The sequence below is a fragment of the Arvicola amphibius genome, chromosome 3, assembly GCF_903992535.2.
Source record: "Arvicola amphibius chromosome 3, mArvAmp1.2, whole genome shotgun sequence".
In the NCBI taxonomy this organism is placed as follows: domain Eukaryota; kingdom Metazoa; phylum Chordata; class Mammalia; order Rodentia; family Cricetidae; genus Arvicola; species Arvicola amphibius.
The window spans coordinates 173877886-173897033 of record NC_052049.1 but is presented as its reverse complement, the minus strand read 5'-3'; the positions used below and the strand labels follow the sequence as shown (position 1 = coordinate 173897033).

The window sequence follows — 19148 nt, the reverse complement described above, 5'->3', positions numbered from 1 at the left end:
GCCCCTTCCCAGGCTTTGCGTCCAGTCTTTCCCCATGTCCCCTCCCCCGCCCCCAGCGACGAAGGCAAAGCGCCACACTGATGTGTTTCATGAGGTCCGCTTTACTGTGATAAAGGAAGAGGGTCTCCACATCCGGCCCTTGCTTACGCCCCCCAGCCCTGTCTGTCCGCTTGCTGTTGCTGCGGCCTGGTTTTTTTCTCTACGTATTCGCGGGGTGGGGCAGGAAATGAAGAGCCTTTGCTTGTCTGTACGTCGACTGGTGGTGGTTTGCAGCTCTACTTGACTCAGCTGTGCTCACCGCCAGGGAAATTGAGGTCTGACAGGGGCCAGGCAGAGTTCCTGAGGCTCAGAGTCACATTCTGGGTGCGCTCTTCCGTCGGCCCTCAGAACCTGCAGCCTTCATTTGGCTCTGTCACCTTGGGCTGCTAGAACACACGTCTTTCCGTGCTTCTCCCAGTGTTTGACTTGGCACTCCCTGCAGGGGGTGTGGGTTGCGTGAGGGTGACAGTGCTTGTGGGAGGACCCAGGGTCGGGGCTTAAGGGGACGGATGTCCTAGGGTCCTCTTACCTGCAGCAATACCACACACTCTGGCATCTGGAGCAGCGCTTGGAGGCCTCCGCGTTGCAGTAAGCACAGCGGGGCTTCTCTGGGGCTATGGCCTCTAGGACGTCCAGCCTGTAGGTGTCAGCCCACCTGGGGGAGGGGCCAAGAAGATGTGACTGGACCTGACAAGTAGGGGCACAGAAGCCCTCCCGCTATGGCCATGCCTTCTATGTCCCATGCACCTACCTGTCTTCTGCCACGCAGCAGGCCTTACCTCTGTGCCTGCTGGCGCAGATCCCGGTCTGAGGGGCTGAAGACATGCTGCAGCTGGTGCTTGGCAATGGCCTGCCATTTGCCTTTGTTCTCTCGCTCCAGCTGGTCCCAGATTTCTGGGATCTAAGAGAAAGTAAGGGAGAGGAGAGGAAGGAGCTGACAGAGTGGATCATGGCCCCCCGAGCTACTAACGGTCTGGGTGCCTACCTGTTCCAACACTAGGTCTTTCTTAGGGGGCTGGGTTTCAGCCAGGGCCAGGTGAGCCAGGAAAGCCTTCAGGTCAGCAAGGTTGGGCAGCTGGTCCAGTAGTATATCCGTGAGGAAGGCCTGAAGCTGCAAAGGTATCCAGGGAAAGCCATTGTGAAACATGTCCTGGCCGGAGGGGCAAGAAACAGGGAGTCCCTAAGCTGGGTTGGGGGTACTTGGAGGGTTTAGTCTCACTAGCTCTCTTGTCACCTGAAAGAGGGTGAGGCAGGGATGCAGTGGGGGCGGGGCAGGGTGGGGATGGTGGCAAAAGGGATGGGTAGGGTAGCTGAGCTCCCCACCTTAAGCAGCTGCCCCTTCGCGAAGCTTGTAAGGCAGTATCGGGCTTGGGCCTCAGGGCTGAGCAGCAGATTGTACAGGGCGATCCACACCTGCCCGTCCAGCTTGTTTAGTCTCTGCTGCTCTGAGGGGGCCACTGTCTGCCAGCGGCCATTCTCAAATTGCTGCAGCTTGCCTGGGGAGGAGAGCTAGCTCACTGGATGCAGGTGTTGTATCCTCTGGAGTGTGTGGACTGGAGGACTGAGAACTGCCTGGCAAGGTTCGAAAACCCGGGCCACCAGACTTGTCTGAACAAGGTAAGTCCATGGGACATGTCTGCCTCAGAGTCAAAAATCTAGCCCCATTTTGGGTGAGGCATCCTCGTGTCCTCAGTGTGCGGGCTGTCTGGCTGTCCACTTCCATTAACCGCGAGGATCTTCTGGAAGCAGCCAGTTAAGTCCTGGCAGGTGGGAGAGGCCTTACCTCCTTCCCGCCGGCTCCAGGGGCTGTGCTCCAGCAGCTCCACCAGGAGGCAGGGCAAGTTGTGCGTACTGAGCATGCGGTTCAAGGTACTCAGGGAAAGGCTAAGGGTAGGAGTAAGGGAGGGGGGTTAGCAGAAGTTACAAGCCTACTATTGCAGCCCTTTACTGTGTGCCCCAGGCGCTGGAGGGTGGCCCACCTGTCCACGCAGTCTGTGATGTAGCGAAGCACCGAGAGAGCTTTCAGTGAGATCTCAAACTCCATTGTCTCAGCTTGTTTCTGCAGCTCCTGGTGAGGGGAGCGCGGGAACACAGCGTTCACCCCTGCCTCTGGAGGTCTCAGGCCCCCTCCAGGAAACCTTAACTTACTTGCATAGGGGTATTATCCTGGGACCGTTCTTCCTCAGATGGGTCACCACAGCCATTCCGGGCCACCAGCAGTGTCAGCTTGCGGTGGCAATAGTCCACTAAGTCCAGTATCCTGTCATCTGCTGACTCACACACCTCCTGGGGGTCAGAGAGGGGATATTTCAGTATTCGATATTGATGATACCCTTCTCCACAGATCCATCCCACCAGGCTCGGGCCTGCAGAAATGGCCTCCTGACAAGGAAGATGCTTCACCTTGTGGAAGAACACTGTTTCTAGAAGATTGATGATGGAGGCCTCATGGTGCACCTGCCAAAGAGAACAGGGCTGGGCTGTGAGGGAGGGGCAGGGGCTATTAGCTAGCTTTCGTCTTCAGGACCCTGTGAAGGCCCAGCTCACCACCATGTATATGGGGAAGGTATTCTGGGGCTTGAAGTCCTCCAGCCTGCACAGCACCGGGAACACCTTCTGTTTCCACACCTCCACTGCGATCAGCTCTTCCACCAGCATGGGGATCTGCAAAGGACAGAGGAGGAAGAGAGATGGCATGGACCTGCCTTGGCACCACAGCTCTCCTGTGCCTGCTTTAGCCCAGTTAACTCTCCAACTCTCCTGGACCCTTAGACCTGCCCCTCAGGTTCCGTAAGCACCCCGGAGTCCCTGCTGTACTGTAAGGCCTTCATTTCTGTGTTTCCATATCTCTGACAGGATAGCAGCCTCCTTACCTGTGGATAAACTTGACTGTCTCTCTTGTACCTTACCCCATCCTCTCCAGCTAGGCTTCTCTTTTAGGTCAGCCCTCCTTTTCATGTCCTTACTCTGGTCTTTGTCACCTGGTCTGCCAGGCTGTGTGCTGTGGCCTCACTCTTATGCCCTTTACTGTGCCCTATTCCTAGACCATCCCTGAGGTGGGATTCCTCTCTGTATGCTGGGAATGTGTTTTACTGCTATTGGTTAATAAAGAAGCTGCTTTTGGCCAATGGCTTAATAGAGTAAAGCCAGGTGGAAAATCCAAACAGAGATGTAGAGAGAGAGTAGAAGGAGTCAGAAAGATGCTATGTAGCTACTGAAGGAGACAGATGCCCTGAATCTTGCTGGTAAATAACAAGCCTCGTGGCAATATATAAAATAATGGAAATGGGTTAATTTAAGATATAAGAGCTAGCTAGTAATATGCTTAAGCTAATAGGCCAAGCAGTATTTTAATATAGTTTCTGTGTGATTAATTCGGGCCTGGGCAGCCGGGAAACGAATGAGCAGTCTCTGTCTACACATCTCCCAGTGCCCATCTCTGCCTTTTTCTCGCAGGGGAACCCCTCTACATACACTAGGGTCACCCCGGCCCCCTCCGACCAGGCATCTTCCTGGTCTCTACCTTCTTCTCTTACAAAGAAAGGCTGCTCTTCCCACTTTGAAAGCCCCACTTCCTATTTAGTGAGGGTCTCCTTTGGCTTCAGTCAACTCAGAGTGATGTGAGCACTTGGGTGCTCCTCCTACAGCCCAGGCAAGTCTAGGACCCACGGCTGTCTCCCTAATTAGCCTTTGTATCCACCTAGGGTACAATAGGAAATGTAGCCACGTATAGTGATGGGCAGGCCTGAAGTCCCAGCACTTGGGAGTCAGAAACAGGAAGTTTGGGAGCTAACAGCAGCCTGGGTCACGGATCAACACCTTATCTCAAAGTAAATGGAAGAAACCTAACACAGTTTCCCCCACTTAGGAATAACAGGCATTCCAGGCCAGAAGGAAGAACAGGTGCCCAGTGTCCCCAAGAAGAAGAGTAGAAAGGCAGAAATTATAATGGTACATTATTTGTGTTTTAATAAATAAAGCTTGACTGGAGATCAAAGTGCAAAGCAGCCACATTAGTAGACACCTTTAATCCCAGCAGCCACACTAGTTAGCCACAGAGGCCTGATGGCATGGTGCATGCCTTTAATCCCAGCACTAGAGAGGAATATAAAATGGAAGAGACAGGTCTCTTTAGTCTCAGTCTGAGGTTTCCTGGAGGTAGGATCACCCATTTTGGTCTGAGGTAGAGGTAAGAGCCAGGGGCTGGCCGTTTTGCTTTTCTGATCTTCAGCTTGAACCCCAATATCTGTCTCTGGGTTTTTATTATTTGTGCTACAAGGAATCCTGTGACCTTAACATACCTTCCCATGGGAGACCAGCAGTTCCTGGATGGGCTCACCCTGGCTGACAGTGGCATCAATGATGGCTTGCATGTTCAGCTTCTCCAGGTTCTCATGCTGCTTATTCCACCTGCCCCCGAAGGGATGTGTGCATATTGGGTGTACAAATGTGCAACGGGAGTGCACAATGCAGGTGGGGGCTGGATCTACTGGAGCCTGTGTGATCCTGTCCTGAGGCCAGAGGTGTGTCGGAAGCCACACACTTCTATCTCAAAGGGCTTTGCCTCCCACCTGGAGCCCCCTCCACACTGGGCCACCCCTTCTCCAATGTCAGCTTCTCCACTAAAGGACCAGGTGACCCCACCTATTGCAGCTGCCTCACCCTTCGGATCCCATCTCCCTTAGCTGGAAGCTGCGCAGGCCCCGCACCAACACATCAGCCTCCCCAGGCAGCAGCAGCTCCAGGTCGCCCATGTCGGGGGACCAGGATTAGTTTGGCTTTTGGGCGGTTGTAATGCAGGAGTCGGAATAGGGGAATCTGACAGACTTCAGTGGCGGGACCAAAGTCTGGCACAGAACAATTGCTAAGCCGTTGAGGCGCGTCTATTTCGTCGTCATGGAAACGAGTGAGCTTGGCGCCTGCGTAGAGTCCTTCTGATGCCCCTCTTGCCACGCCCACCTCCCTGCCAATAAGCAGCCGGAGACTGGCCACACCTCTCCAGGGCCGGAGCAGTTATGGATAACTTGGATCCTCACCGCTCCTGCAGCTACACTGTCTGAGCCTCTCAAGGGGTAACTATAGCGGTCTCTCATGAGACCGACGTAACTGCATTCTAGACTCTCCCCCGGAAGCTGTCTTTTATTTTTTTGGAGACAGGGTCTTACTTTGTGATCCAGGCTGGCTTGGAACTCCCTATGCATACTAAATTGGCCTCCAAGCCATAGAGAACCGCGAGCCTCTGCTCAGTCTCTTTCGTGCAGAAATCAAAGGCCTGTGTCCCCAGATTCAGTCCAGCAGCCAGGAGTCCTAAAGATGCACACCTAACATTCTTTCCTCCGGATGGCCCTGTGCCTATCTCTGGCACCCAAAATGCTAGACCACAGCACTTACCAACTCTGAAGGACTTATCGCTCACCCCTTCTCCTACCTCCGTGCTTCAGTTTTTGTCCCATTCCCCCTCCTAAGTTTATTTTTAAATTATGTTTGTGTCTGTGCACAAGCGTGTGTGCAGGTGCCCACAGTGTAAACCCCTGAGCCACAGGAGTGGCCAGGCCACTACCCCGAGGAGCTCTAGCTGTCAGGTTCCACCCACAGAATACTCTAAGTACCCTAACTGCTGGACCCTGCTCCACCCTACAGAGTGAAAAGCCCAATCTCTTGACATGAATTTCCACCAGTCTTCTGGAAAGTTCCACCCCCTTCCCAAGAAGCTCTATATAAGCCCTGTGTCCTGTTCAGTTTGCTGCGGTTTCTCGCTCCAGCAGAGGCAGCCACCCTCCTGGTGCTGGGGAATATTATTTTAAGGTGTTCTGCTTTTGTTTATGCTGCATTTGTTTAACTCTGTGAAGCTGTGAGTCTTTGCCTGTCTAAAATACTTGATGGTCTAATAAAGAGCTGAATGGCCAAGGCAGGAGCAAGGATAGGTGGGACTGGCAGGCAGGCAGTGTAAACAGAAGGAAAACTGAGGAAGAAGAGGAGCAAGGAGAGAACAAGGGGAGTACTCCAGGGGTCAGCCCGCCAGCCAGCCACCCTGCTGGCCATGGGAAAGAGTGAAAGTAAGAAAAGGAAAAAGCCTGGAGGCAAAAAAGTAGTTGGGCTAATTTAAGAAAAGCTGGCATGAAACAAGCCAAGGCCAGGCATCCACAAGGAAGGAAAAGCCTCCATGTGTGCTTACTTGGAGCTGGGTAGCAGGTCCCCAAAAGAGCAAGAGTAAAACATTGTACATCCTGTTCTTTTTTTCTCTCCCAATAAATCTCGTGTGTGAGGTTTGTTGTGTGGTGTGATTTTGTGGTATTCCTTGGCTCTCAGCTGTCAGGATACCTTTCCATTCGTGCTATAATGCTTACACACAGAGGCCAGAGGCATCGAGTCCCTTGAAGTTGGAGTCATAGGCAATTGTGAGCTGGGAAAACATGGGTGCTGGGAACTAAACTCCAGTCTTCTGCAGGAGCAGTAGTGATCTTAACCTCTGAGTCATCTCTCCAGCACCCCATCCTCTTTCTTTGAGACAGGGTCTCCTTATACAGCTAAGACCAAGCTGGAGCTCACTGTAGAGCCAGGGCTGGTCCAAATTTTCCCCCTTCTTGGTCAACTTCCCAAATGCTGGGGTTTCAGGTGTGCACCCCATGCTTGCTTCCCTGTCCTAGCCTCATGGGCTTCCCTTCAGCTCCTCATACACTCCTTTGGCTTTTTGAGGAAAGTGTCACTATGTCACCCAGGTTGGCTTTGAACACATACATTCAAGCTGTCCTTGAACCTGAATCAGCTCTCCTACGTCAGCCTCCTGAGTGTTGGTTATTACAAGAATGGACTACTACATTTGGCCCTTGCTTTAGGGTTTTGAACTTATTTCTTCTGGAATACTCTTCTTACTCCTGCAAGGTCCAGCTTACGTCTCCCAAGTGAGGTCTTTCTTGGCAAACTAATCCAGAGCATCTCTTGGTCCCTTCTGAGTCTGGCTCTTTGGTTTACATGCCCAGAGCTGTGGTCATAGCTGAGTCGGTAGAGGACTTGCCTAGCATGCACAAAGCCTTGGCCCCAGCACAGTATACATGGGGGGGGGGGCGGCAGGCATGGGAGCTTAAGTGTAACCCAGGAACCAGAGACAGGAGACTCAGAAGGTTCAAGGTCATCTGTTACACAGCTGATTCCAGGCCAGTCTGTGCTACATAAGAGTCTGTCTCAAAAAACACGCTCCCCCCCCACTCACCATGAAAACAAAAAACAACAACAAACATATTAGAAATATGTGTGCTTAGGTGTAGTGGTGCACACCTTTAAACCTGGCAGTCAGAGTTCTATGAGTTGAGGGCCAGCCTGGGCTACATAGTGAGATCCTGTCTCAAAAAAATCACTCCCCTCGCAATAAGACAAAAAACCAAACCAGACCAAACCAAAACCATACTGTTTACTTGGCCATTGTCACTTCTGTCCACTAGATGGCATTCCAGCCCGGCCAGGCTAGATGGCACATTCACATCTTTAGTGATTGGCTGAGCCAGTATTCAAAATTCCACAGGACGAAAGAGATGACTTGATTCACAGAACCGAGGATCACCTGCAGGCCATATGCACTAGCCTACTTGTCTGGCCCCCGTGGACCAATGAGGGCGTAGCAGGGGCAAGTAGCCATGGCAATATGCTCCAGTCAGCCTCACTTCCAGCAAATGATGATGTTGGGGTCGTTTTCTAGTCGTTCATCCAGTTCGTGGTAGCTCATGCCTGGTGGTGTGAGGGAGGCAAGGTCAGCCGCCTTGCAGGGTCGGACAGCCCTCACCTCACCCAGCCTGCCCCGCCTGCCTCCACCTGTCTTGCAGCAGATCTCATCATAGCTGTGGCAGCCTGTGTAAAGGCGGGCAGGGTGGCTCCGTTCCTCCCGAGACACTCGAACTGGATACTTCTGTAGTCTCCGGATGAGGTTCTTCATAAGCCCAAACTGGATTAGCTTCCTGAAGTGATGGTTGGGGAAGAGCATTGGTACCCTAGCCTAGCCTAGCCAACCTTTCCTTACAGGCTAGGGTGGCCTCCGAGGTCACCATCTCCAGGAAGGCTGCCTGGACTAGTGGACCACATACTTATACTCATTGGGAATTCCCTGCTTCCTATTTGACTCGAGGCTCCTCCAGAGAGTCTCAAGACAGTTGAACCCAGCACGCAAGCCTGAGAATGCCCTCTGACCTCTCATCGACGTGCTGCAACTGCTGGGGGTGGCGGCCGATGAGGTCTCGCACAGTGGTGCCGGGGCTCAGACTGCAGTACAGCTGGAATACGTCTCGGAGACTGGCCCTTTTGTGCCCTGTGGGTGCCACAGTCAGCTTCCTAGGTGGCCTTATCCTCCCCAAATGGGTCTCCCACAGGGTTTGCCACTACCTTGTTTGGTGACGTAGGAGAGACACGCCTCCTGCAGAGACTTGTCATCTACCAGGTCCTGGACTTTTGGAGTCGGGCAGTACACATTGGAGTACTAGAACACAGCAGGGGCATAAGGACCTGCATGATGTGCTTGGGGGTCTGGCTTGATCTGGTCCAGGCCAAATGATCCCCATTTTACTTAGCTATATCCCAGCCCCACCTACCTGGAGGATGGAGACCAGTGTCACAACACCATAGTACCTGGGGGAAACAGACGCGCTTAGCTTCCAAACCATGCCTTCCCACGCCACACTCAGGGTCCTTTGGCTCCCCTCCGACTGGTGGCCCTCTAGTGAGCACAACTGTATCTGCACTCACAGCAGGTTCTGAATGGCAATGCGCACCAGGTTGAGCTCGACGTCTGCCTCAGCAGAGATCTTTTGGACATGGCGGAAGCCATCAATGTAGGGCAGGATCTGAAAAGAGGAAAGCAGGGTTGGCAAGGGTGAGCTGAAGCTAAGGTTGTGGGAGGCCCACGGTGGTAATACTTGAGAGAGGGCCTGTACACCGTATACCTGCTGTGTTGTGAGGTCCCACTGCGAGTTGAAGAAATCCTCTTTGTCTTTGGTAAAGACGGGCACATCATACTCCTGAGCCACAGGAGGGTCGGGCCGCTGCTCAATCACCTTCAAGTGGATGGTGTTGGATTCATCTGCGGGGACCCCACCACATCCTCAGTGCCCTCAGTCACTACTTTTAACTCTCCTAGCATTAACTGAGGCAGGCAGATGGGTCCTGGGAGGATCATTCTTCCTCTTTTATGGAGCAAGAAACTAAGGCCCAGAGAAGGAGAAGAATGTTGCCAAGATACTTCTTCAGTACTGCTGAAGAATTCTGCTGTCTGCTCCTCCACCCCCATTAGATACTGAACCCTCAGACATCATTGTTTCAACCCACGGCTATTTCTTGCCCACCAACTTGTCCAAGAATCCTGTCCTCCTGCAGTGGCTACGCTCATTTCTGTGCTCTCCCCTCCTTCCTCCATTCATATACTGTCCGGGTAGAGGCCGCCCATACCAATGGGTAGAGTGCATCGGCCAGAGGCATTTAGTTCTTCCAGTAAGATGGCCATGATAGGCACCAACTTCTGCTTGCTCTCCTCTGTGGACACAAAGCTGCTTTCGAGCTGGACAGAACATGGACAACATGGTTGAGTAGACCTCAGAGCTGGCTGCATTCTGAGCTAGCTGTTGGAGGCTAGGGATTGGAGACACAGGAACAGTTTCCCCAACTGTGCCTGCCATGCACCCACGCCCATCAAGTTGCAGACCTCCAGTGTGGTCAAGTAGCCAGCCAGCTTTTTAACAATGGGTTCAAGGGCACAAGTCTTGGCCTGAGCATCACACACGAAGCCCAAGTTGAAGAGGAGGGCATTGCGGCTGTACTTCTTGTGTTCAATGCACACAGGGCAGCCAATCAGCTTCTTCTCCATGGCCGTGCTGGATGGGTAGAGGAGAGTCAGCCCGCCCACAAGCCAGTCTGGGACCCCTCTGCTCCCGCCCCACCAGGACCTCACACGGTGATAAGCTTGTTCTGTAACTCAGGCTTGGTGATGATGTACACTTGGACAGTGTCAAACAGCTCTCGGGAGATGAAATCCTCAGGGACCTGCGGAGGGCAGTGATGAGAGTCCCTCAGAAACTGGGATTGGGGGGTTGTACGTCCCACCCAGGCACAAATCCGCTACTGTTTTCTTTCCCTCGTCTGCCCAGTACTTTTTTGTGTTTCCAAACACATGCTATTTTTTTTTTCACATGCTATGTTTTGGAAAACCTCCTGGCTTTTGCATTCATTATTCCCACTGCCTGGAATACTCCACTCTCACCTAACTTTTAGACATCATTTGTGTCTCAGTTCAGTGACTCTCTTGGGTCATTTAACCCTCCATGAGACCGATCACCTCCCTGAATCCTATAGCCTGATTTGCCACAAAAACCGCTTGTGTGGCAAATCTCCCTCCCTTACTAGGAACCAGAGACCTGGGTCTGTGTATCCTCTCCATTGGAGAGATAAGCCTGGAGGCAGCACAGGGACCCAGGCAGCCAGCTGAGCTCTGGAGAGCATCCCTCTCCTCGTCAGGTCCCGGGAGTGTGAAAGGCACCTGATAGGTAATTTTGGGTCCTAGCGTTGGGTGGAATTCGCTGAAGAATATGCATTCGATGCGGCAGCTGCTGCCCATGGCGCTGACCGGTCCTGAGTCTGTAGTCCCTTGTCTTTCGTGCAGTGGTCGCTTCCACCCCTGGGAACACCTGTCAAAAAGAGAAAGAGGCCTGAGCTAGGTCACACAGGTTTGTGAACACAAACCAAAAGCTCCGTCAACTCAACAGCGCCTGCGCAGCGCGCCTCGGAGGAGTGGCTGGCGCTGGATGGGATGGGAGGGGGCTTGTCCCAGGAAGTCTTGGGTGGGTGGACAACGCACCCGGAAGTGCAGCGCCTCCGTAAAGGAGCGGTGGCGCGGCTGGCGGGTCCGGGGAATCCAATTTATTTTGGAGGAAGTCACTGCGTCGAACCTGAGAAGCAGGTGAGAAAGGAAAATTCCTACCGTGGAGGTACAGCGTGCTAGGTGCACGTGGGGAGGCAATGTGCAAATAGGCTGACGCTTAGCTAGGAAAGCAGCTGGGAACTACAATTCCCGTAGTGCTCCACGCCTTCCGTCCCGGCTAGTGATGACGTGCTGCATTTTGGGATTTGTAGTTTTACTTGTCCTCTCGCATTCCCACCTGGCCGGTGCGATCAGTACCACTTCAAATACAGGTGTTTGACAGGTAGACTTTGTTAAGTTGGGACTGTTCTTGGTGCCTACTTTGTTCTGCTCCTGTCCTAACTTCTCCGGAAAAAAGGTGGCATTCCTGCCCTAAATTACTGTCCTCAGTGAGGCGTGGACAGTGGGCACCCTTGCCAACGCCTACGATGCTTTCAGGCTGTACAGCTATCAGCTGGGCTGACCATGGCCCTTTCTGTGGAGACGGAGTCGCACATCTACCGAGCTCTACGCACTGCCTCTGGGGCTGCAGCCCACCTTGTGGCCTTGGGCTTTACCATCTTTGTGACTGTACTTGCCAAACCTGGCTCCAGTAAGTAGATAGAACTCATAGTTGACTTATGGGAGTGAAAAGCCACTTTTCTTGGGGAATAGGGGCAGTAGGAAGTGAAAAAGGGCTTAACTCGTGGGAACAGGCTTGGCTGGCTGAGGAATATTATGCCCGGGGAGAGTAGATCGGTGTGGGGGCTCTGCCAGCCTGGCCAAGCTTCAGAGAGTACATGGTTTCTTTTTGACTTGGCATTTCTTTCCTGACACATGGAGCTGCTGGAGGAAGGAGCTGCCAGAGGAGTGGCAGAGCATGCTCTCTACCCCAGGAAGTGAGTAGGGGCGGGTGGCTAAGATGAGCTTGTTATGAAGGGATTCACATTTTGGCACCTCTTTAGGTGAATGTGGGCTGTTCACGTTCAGGCTGTAGGGTTGGATATGCTGGTTTCTTTTTCCCTCGGCTCCATGAGGCTTCCTCTTCTCATTCCAGGTCTGTTCTCCTGGCACCCTGTTCTTATGTCTCTGGCTGTAAGTAGTGGATCTGGGTAACTTTTAGGGGTAGAGTGTGGGCATAGGTGGTGACCCTCAGAATCCTTGAAGGCATCTAGTGCCAGCTTAGAGGAGTTATGTGTTCCAACTACTGCCTCTGACATATATCTAAGGATTGAAAGATGGTATTCAAGACCAGCACAAATGGGGGACACTCACCCACGCACAAAATTAGGCTTCTCTCACCTCCAGCCAGGAAGCTGAAAAACTACATTTGGAGATTGCTCTGTCCCTAAAAACTTTAGTTTATGGTGATGCATCTAATTTTCCCTGAAACAGTGCACCCATGTGGACAGCTCTTGCCAAGAAATTGTATCCAGCCTCATGGGAGGCAAACAAGCTTGTGAATCATTTATTACTGCCACGTCTCAAACCTTGTTTGCTGGGTAACTTAGCAGAGTTGACATTTCAGAAAAGTACCTAGGGAGAAGTCTGGAGAGGCAACCATCCCTAACTACTCAGGGCAGACATTTTGCCCCCCACACAGGGCCTTCCACCGGTTCACTAAATGCAGCATCTTGTCCTTGGGGAAGGGAATGAAGGATGGATGGGGCAAAGTGCACCTGCGTGGAGGGTTATCTAAAGTGCATACAGCACTCTCATTTGAGTCTCTGTCTCCTTAGTTCTCCTTCCTGATGACCGAGGCACTCCTGATGTTTTCTCCGGAGAGTTCACTGCTGCGTTCCCTCTCACGGAAGGTCCGAGCGCGCTGCCACTGGGTGCTTCAGCTGCTAGCCCTACTCTGTGCTCTGTTGGGTCTAGGGCTTGTCATCCTCCACAAAGAGCAGCTTGGCAAAGCACACCTGGCCACCCGACATGGGCAGGCAGGGCTGTTAGCTGTGCTGTGGGCAGGTCTACAGTGTTCAGGGGGTGTGGGGCTGCTCTACCCCAAGTTGCTGCCCCGATGGCCCCTGGCAAAGCTGAAACTCTACCATGCCACTTCTGGGTTGGTGGGCTACCTGCTGGGTAGTGCCAGCCTCCTGCTGGGCATGTGCTCATCCTGGTTCACTGCTGCTGTCACTGGTGGTGCTTGGTACCTGGCTCTGCTGTGCCCTGTCCTCACCAGCTTGGTAATCATGAACCAAGTGAGCAATGCCTACCTATACCGCAAGAGGATCCAACCATGAGCTTCCCAGATACCAGGAAGCCTGGATTTGCACTTCAGCATAGGATCTGGGGCTAGAAACCTGCTTGACCCTCTGTCAGGGAACATTCAGGTACTAGGGCACTTGGGTAGATCGGTGACATTTCTGCTCCTCGTGCTGGAGTGCCCTCCCTTTTCTTGCTATCAGCTCAGGGGAGCCCGAATCATGTGTCTGATGAAGTTGGGGTTGCAACACTGTTTCCCCAGCCATACAGATTAGATTTGTATTGGTATGTTCAAAATCACGGATGAAAAAGTAAAAATAAACAGAAAACTGAAAATAAAGAAAAACAAACTGGAAAGACTATGGGAGGAGCAGTGCCACTGGGGATGGTTCTCGCTGATGCCATCAACGTGAGACAATGGGCAGCAGGTGAGGCCGGGACCCCTGCAAATGATGGCGTTCTCCCAGAACCAGGCCTCTAAGCTTCCTGCAACACCCAGTGCATACTAGTAGGCGGCAGGTGGACAGCACTGCTGTTTCCAGCGAAGTCCTGGAGTCTGAGAACATGGTTAGCTCAGTGACGGGAGGGAGACTGTTTCCACAGATTTCCTGCATAGGGCACAACTTAGAGTTGAACCACGGTGGATCTCTGTGAGTTCAAGACCAGCCTGGTCAATGAAGCCAAAGCTATAATAATAGTAAGACCCTTTCTCGAAAAAGAAAGTTGAATCATAAACAAGAAAAACTTTCCTTTTGACTTCAAAGTGTCACATCTCCCATGTGGGCTTTGAACCTGCTGTGTGGCCAAGGATGATAGCTCAACCTCAGATCCTCCTGCCTCCGCTTCTGAGCACTGGGATGGCAGTGTGAACATACACACCATGTGTATATGTGCCATGCCCCTCTTACACAGTGCTGGGACTCAAACCAGAGCTCTGTAAGCACTAAATAAGTGCTCCACCGACTGAGCTCCACCTTCAGCCTCAGGTTTTTCTTTGAGATAGGGATTATAGGCGTTGCCACCATGCGCTGCCTAAGACAACTCCTTCAGATGGAGAGGACTTCAGCTGTCAGGTCCTCTTGCACAGGGCCTTCCTAATAGACTGAGGAGATAAAAAAGGAGTAAGGGACTGAGGTATTAGCTCTCACCAGATTGCTTAGTAGCAGGTATGTAGTAGAGAAGAGGTGGGGGTAATGGAATTCTTAGTGAGGTGGAGTTGCCATAGAACTGAGCCCTAGGACCCAGAAAACATATTTAATTTTGCATTTGGTAAGGACGAGAGGGCTGCACAAGGTGGCCTAACGGAGCCAGGGAGCCACACCTCAAAGAACCGCTTTATTGATACTGTGAAGCTGGGCTTGGCTGCCCGCTCAGGTGGTCCTGTAGAAAATACCTGGGAGCTGTGGTGGCTCTGGCTGGACAGTCACTGCCACAGAAGGGCACAAGAAACCCTGACATGAATGCAGTCTGGGGGCGGGCAGAGATGCACAGACCCATACTGATTGGGCCCCCAGGACATTTTTGGCAGTTTCAAATCCTTGCCTTGGCTCAGGGCTGTTGGCAACCAGTTTCGAATGCGACGCTGGCCCAGGAGCTGCGATACCAGTGTCCCTACAGCCACTTCCTTGGTGAGGAACTGTACCTGCTGAGGTACAGTCTTACCACGAATGGGGGTCTGGACTGGCTGATGCTCAGAGGCCCCATACCTGGCATTGTGGTTGTCTGGAGTTGGAACCAGGTAGCAAGGGTCCCATGTAGTGTTGCTGAGAAACAGCAGAAGGCCAAAGAGACCCCAGAAGGCCCTCCTCCCCATCCTCAGAGCAGTCAGTGCCCTGGAGTAGCCGAGACACATCAGGGAGGGGTTGGGGCAGAGGAGCCACTTAGTGGTCTGGAGTTACAGTTTTGGAGGAGCTGCCTCAAAGGTAATGAGACTGGATTCTGGGGCAGTCCCCTTCCCTGGGGGTGTGGAAGCTTTCTCTGAGGGCAGAGGACTGTCCTTTTTCGCCCCAGCCTCCTCTTCATCATCATCCATGCTGGGCCAGACAGACTGATCCTCCACTCTCTTCAGCCGCTCATTGAGAGCCTTTAGGGCCAGTTGCCTAAAGCCAGAAAAGAGAAAACAGGTTACACTGGGCTTGGGAGAGGCACATACTATGCAACCTTCCTCAGAAGGCCAACTCCTCCCACCAGAGACTGGTCCCCAGAGTCCCATGGTTTCCCTTCCTCAGGAGACTGGCCCAGGATCTGCTTTGCCAATTAGAATGTGGAGCTTCCTCGTCACTGTCAGACCTCCAGGCAAAGGCTGCGGCCCACCTCACAGGTCTGCTTCCAAATCTGTTGGCTAGAGGTGGATCTAGTGCCTTAGGGCCGACAAGTGGAATGTCCTAGTCCCTGGGGATGAGCTCCTGCCTGTGCACAGGTGTCATACCCAGGGACAGGGTCCTTTATTTGTGTGCTATTAAGGAGTAAACCTAGGGCTAGCACTCTACCACAGAACTATATTCCCAGCACTTAAAACAAACGAATCATTTTTTTTTAAAGGCAAGTCTTGTTAATGAAATCCTCCATGCTGGCTTCAAGCTAGCTCTTATAGCCCAGGCAGACCTTGAACTCATGATCCTCCTGTCTCAACCTCCCGAGCAGAGGGGACTATGGGCCAGTCTCACCAGGCTCAGTTAGGGAAGGGGTTAATGAAGCAGCATCAACTTCAATCATTTTACCCTTCCTAACTATAATAATCTTTCTAGAAGTTTCTCAAAGCCACCCAAGTCTTTGCAGAGCCCACATAGAAGAGAAACAGCCCACGTGGGCATGCACAGGGCACACCCTATTGTTCTCAGGGTACAGACTTGGTGAGAAAATACACCTGGGAATTTGATATAGACACCCAGAAAGACTCAAGCTGTAGGGCCCAGAACGAGCCTGCAGCATGCTTTGGGTGCTTTTCCACACCTTGGACACCAGGAGGAAACTCCTTCAAGATGTGCCCTACTCACTGAGCAACACAGCCTCAGTGAAGAACAAGGTCCCAAGTCTTCAGCAGTCTGGCCCACAGAAGGTCAAGTGGCCACTTGTAGCTAGTCACTATGGATCCTGGTGGCTCAGCGTATTTACCACTAAAGGCAGTCATTCTATGGCTTCCAAGATCAAAGAGTCTACCATGCCAAAGAAAAAGATAGGAAAAGCAACAGGGACGAGGGCATTAAAAACCCCAACACACTCCAACCTGGCCCAGTAACACTTCTTCTCTGTCACTCCCCAGACTACTCTTGGAGATGTCCTTGCCAGTATTCAATTTCCTACTTCCTGCTTGTAGTCCTTTGGGTCTGAGAGTGGCATACAGTCAGAGGACAAATTGTTTGTAAGAGTAATACCCACTCCATGTAAGCCAAGAACCACCAGACTATGCCACGAACCCGCCTCTTGCCCCAATCCCCACTCTTCCTTTTCTGTCTATTTTCTTGATCCTAGATAGTGGTTTTTTGAATGACCAGTCAATCACAGCAATTCAAGACCTCTCCCTGGGGCAAGGGAAACCTCTGGTCCAGTCCCATCCAAACAGCTCGAAAGCTCAGCCTTCCTCTACTAAATGAGGTCAAAATGGAATTGTCATTAGGACACCCCCAAAAACCCCTCAAGCTGTAAGGCCCAGAATTAGGCCTGCAGCATGCCCGGGTGTGTCCCCTCACCTACCGCTGGTAACTCCCTCAAGGAAGTCGCGTTTTACACTCGACTACACAGCAGCAGCAGGAGTGAATACACCAGAGAGCATTCCTCCACTGAAGTCAGGAACCTGCTTTGCAGGTGAGCAAAGGCAGGAACCTCTGACAAAGGCTGAGCAGCAGGCTTGGGAGAGACGGCCTGAAAAGTCTCAAAAATAACACTGGACACTGTAAAGAGTCCATAGGTCTGAGGAAATAAAAGCTTTCACCTGCTTTGACTACAGTGTCCAGTAAATAATGCTGTGAAATTACTGATGCTGCAGACACCCTGGGTTGTAGGTCTCAGACCTGCCTGCTGTGGTCAGCAGGTTCCCACATTCAGCCTGTCCTCATGTTTGGTGACACATGCCTGAAAGAGGAGTAAGTTTAGTAATACCCCAAGCATCCTACATTAAGTGGAAGGAAACACTTGAGGACACAGACATTGCTCCCCTCCCCATCACAGGAGAAAGGGACCAACAGTCTCTGTCTCCTACAGGACCAGTGTCTAGAATGTGGAAATTCTGTGGCTAGACCAAGGTGACTGGGCAGTCTGTGAACTGGTTAAGTGGCCAAGTGGTGAGAAACACACACTAGAGCCGTGAAGCCTACATACTGAGTTCCTTCCTCGAGGCCCAATCCCGAATCCGCTCCGAGGCTGCCCCCAACTCCAGGCTATAGTTCTCCTGCCTGTGTAGAGCAAGCTCCTCAATGGATGGCCTGTGACCACAGTCTATCTAGCCAAGATTCTGGAAGATTCCCAGTTACCTTCTCCGCTCGGCGTCTTGAGGGTCTGTGCCTGGGAGACTGATAGTGATGGATGATGGGGCTCCCACATCATAGCGCTTCACCGTCTTTTGGCATATCTTGACTTTCACCAGGAGGCCATGCACCAGGTTCGCTAGCAGACCCACCACAGGCTGCAGGATCTCCGGGAAGAAGGTGGCAAAAGCAAAATGGTCAGCCATGTCCCCTCGGCCCCGGCTATGGCGTTGATAGAAGCGAAGATACACCCAACTGGACAGCAGTCCAAAGCCGTAGGAAGCCAGGGCCGGGCTCTGGAGCAGCGTGGCCAACCGGAGCAGCAGCAGCAAAGCCAGCAACAGCATGGGAACTACGCTGACGCGGACCTGGGGCACTCGCAGGACCACACAGTCTCCCATAGTTTGCTTGAGTGCCACCAGGACACCACCTAGGAAACCCAGGGCGCCATGGATACGAATAGTGAACAGGTAGACCAAGTTGAAGGAAGCCATGTAGGTGAGGAGGTAGGCGAAGGCCCCCAGAAGCCCCACGGACACATTCACCACCGAGAAGAAGATGAGCAGCTCCAAGGCTCCCCAGAGGGGCTCCAGTAATCGCCCGGCCACCACTACTGTGGCCAGACTGATGGCCACGTCCCACACGTGCTGTTCCATCAGCCCATGGGTGGCCAGGGTCCAGATCCAGAAGTTGGGTGGAAAAAGGTAGCCCGGGGTGACCGCCAGGCAGTCCGTGTCCACGGCGAAGGAAAGGAGATAAAGGAACAGTACCACGGCGCACAGCGCCTTCACCACCACGCTGGCGCTGGCCAGGATAGCCCCCAGATGCTGGCGGGCACCGGGGAGGGCGCGTTGCATCTTCCCGGCGGACGTCGGCTTGAGGGAAGGTGAGGAAGGTGGCCTAGGGGCCTCCCCGGGGCCTCGTCCCAGTCCGGCCCCGACGGGAGGCCCAGGCCCGGCTACTCACTGCTCTCTGGGAAGGGTCTGGCTCCGGTCTGGTCCGGCTGTAGCTCCAAGAGGAAGAGAAAGCCCTGCTGCCAGGCCAGAGCCTATGCCCCTGGCCGAGGACCTGAGGTTAGGCCCCGAACGGCTTGGGCACGCCTGCCGGCCGGTTCCGTAGGCCCAGCGGCCAGGCTGGCCGGGCTAGCGTTGATCTCAAGGCTGGCCGTCCTCCATTCACTCTGAGGCTCTGCGGGGTACTGGTGTCTTGCTCCGGCTCAAGTCAAGACCGTTTAGCTCCTTCTGGGTTAGGGTTTTGACTTGACGGTACCTCCTCCCTTCTCCGGGCCCGACAAACAGGGACGCCGCGCCTGCGCGCCCCCGGAGGCAGCCTCGGCCCTGTGCCCTCTGAGCGCTTGCCTTCCGGCTCCTCGGCATGCTGGGATACGGAGTCCGTGTACAGAGCCGACCGGTTTCCGCATAGAACCACAAGTCCCAGAAGCTGTGCGCTCGACTGGTCCCGTAGAGGGTTAGGCGGGGGTGCTTGGGAGTTGTAGTTCTCAGGGCTGACTCCTTCAGTTCTGGGGGGGGGGGGGGGGGGGAGCCGGTTAGGGAAGTCGGGGCCAGGAT

General features: G+C 53.1%; 4 protein-coding genes across 5 annotated transcripts; 1 reads left to right on the top strand and 3 right to left on the bottom strand.

Annotated features, from left to right (window-relative positions):
* Positions 1-239: 239 nt before the first annotated feature.
* On the bottom strand, positions 240-4937 carry Zmynd10 (zinc finger MYND-type containing 10). Its single transcript, XM_038323439.1, has 12 exons — positions 4702-4937; positions 4341-4449; positions 2587-2703; positions 2443-2496; positions 2188-2325; positions 2019-2107; positions 1823-1923; positions 1363-1535; positions 1025-1150; positions 819-940; positions 569-694; positions 240-475 (listed from the first exon to the last, which is right to left on the bottom strand). The coding sequence occupies exons 1-12, from the start codon at positions 4791-4793 to the stop codon at positions 400-402; spliced, it is 1323 nt and encodes a 440-aa protein (XP_038179367.1). The 5' UTR covers positions 4794-4937; the 3' UTR covers positions 240-399.
* A 2492-nt stretch (positions 4938-7429) lies between these two features.
* Positions 7430-10791, bottom strand: Nprl2 (NPR2 like, GATOR1 complex subunit). The gene is made up of 11 exons (XM_038323632.2): positions 10553-10791; positions 9968-10059; positions 9722-9890; positions 9469-9577; positions 8967-9103; positions 8770-8867; positions 8616-8652; positions 8410-8503; positions 8218-8335; positions 7846-7988; positions 7430-7761 (listed from the first exon to the last, which is right to left on the bottom strand). The coding sequence occupies exons 1-11, from the start codon at positions 10628-10630 to the stop codon at positions 7694-7696; spliced, it is 1143 nt and encodes a 380-aa protein (XP_038179560.1). The 5' UTR covers positions 10631-10791; the 3' UTR covers positions 7430-7693.
* Positions 10792-10818: 27 nt separating this feature from the next.
* Positions 10819-13479, top strand: LOC119810250 (cytochrome b561 domain-containing protein 2). Of its 2 annotated transcripts, none has more exons than XM_038323634.1 (4): positions 10819-10972; positions 11372-11525; positions 11970-12007; positions 12652-13479. In XM_038323634.1, the coding sequence occupies exons 1-4, from the start codon at positions 10823-10825 to the stop codon at positions 13153-13155; spliced, it is 846 nt and encodes a 281-aa protein (XP_038179562.1). In that variant the 5' UTR covers positions 10819-10822; the 3' UTR covers positions 13156-13479. The 2 variants fall into 2 exon arrangements, with proteins under 2 accessions (XP_038179562.1, XP_038179563.1); XM_038323635.1 differs by lacking the exon at positions 10819-10972 and adding an exon at positions 11150-11216.
* A 960-nt stretch (positions 13480-14439) lies between these two features.
* Positions 14440-18936, bottom strand: Tmem115 (transmembrane protein 115). The gene is made up of 2 exons (XM_038323633.2): positions 17587-18936; positions 14440-15216 (listed from the first exon to the last, which is right to left on the bottom strand). Exons 1-2 carry the CDS (start codon positions 18435-18437, stop codon positions 15012-15014), a joined length of 1056 nt encoding a protein of 351 aa, XP_038179561.1. The 5' UTR covers positions 18438-18936; the 3' UTR covers positions 14440-15011.
* Between the last annotated feature and the right edge of the window lie 212 nt (positions 18937-19148).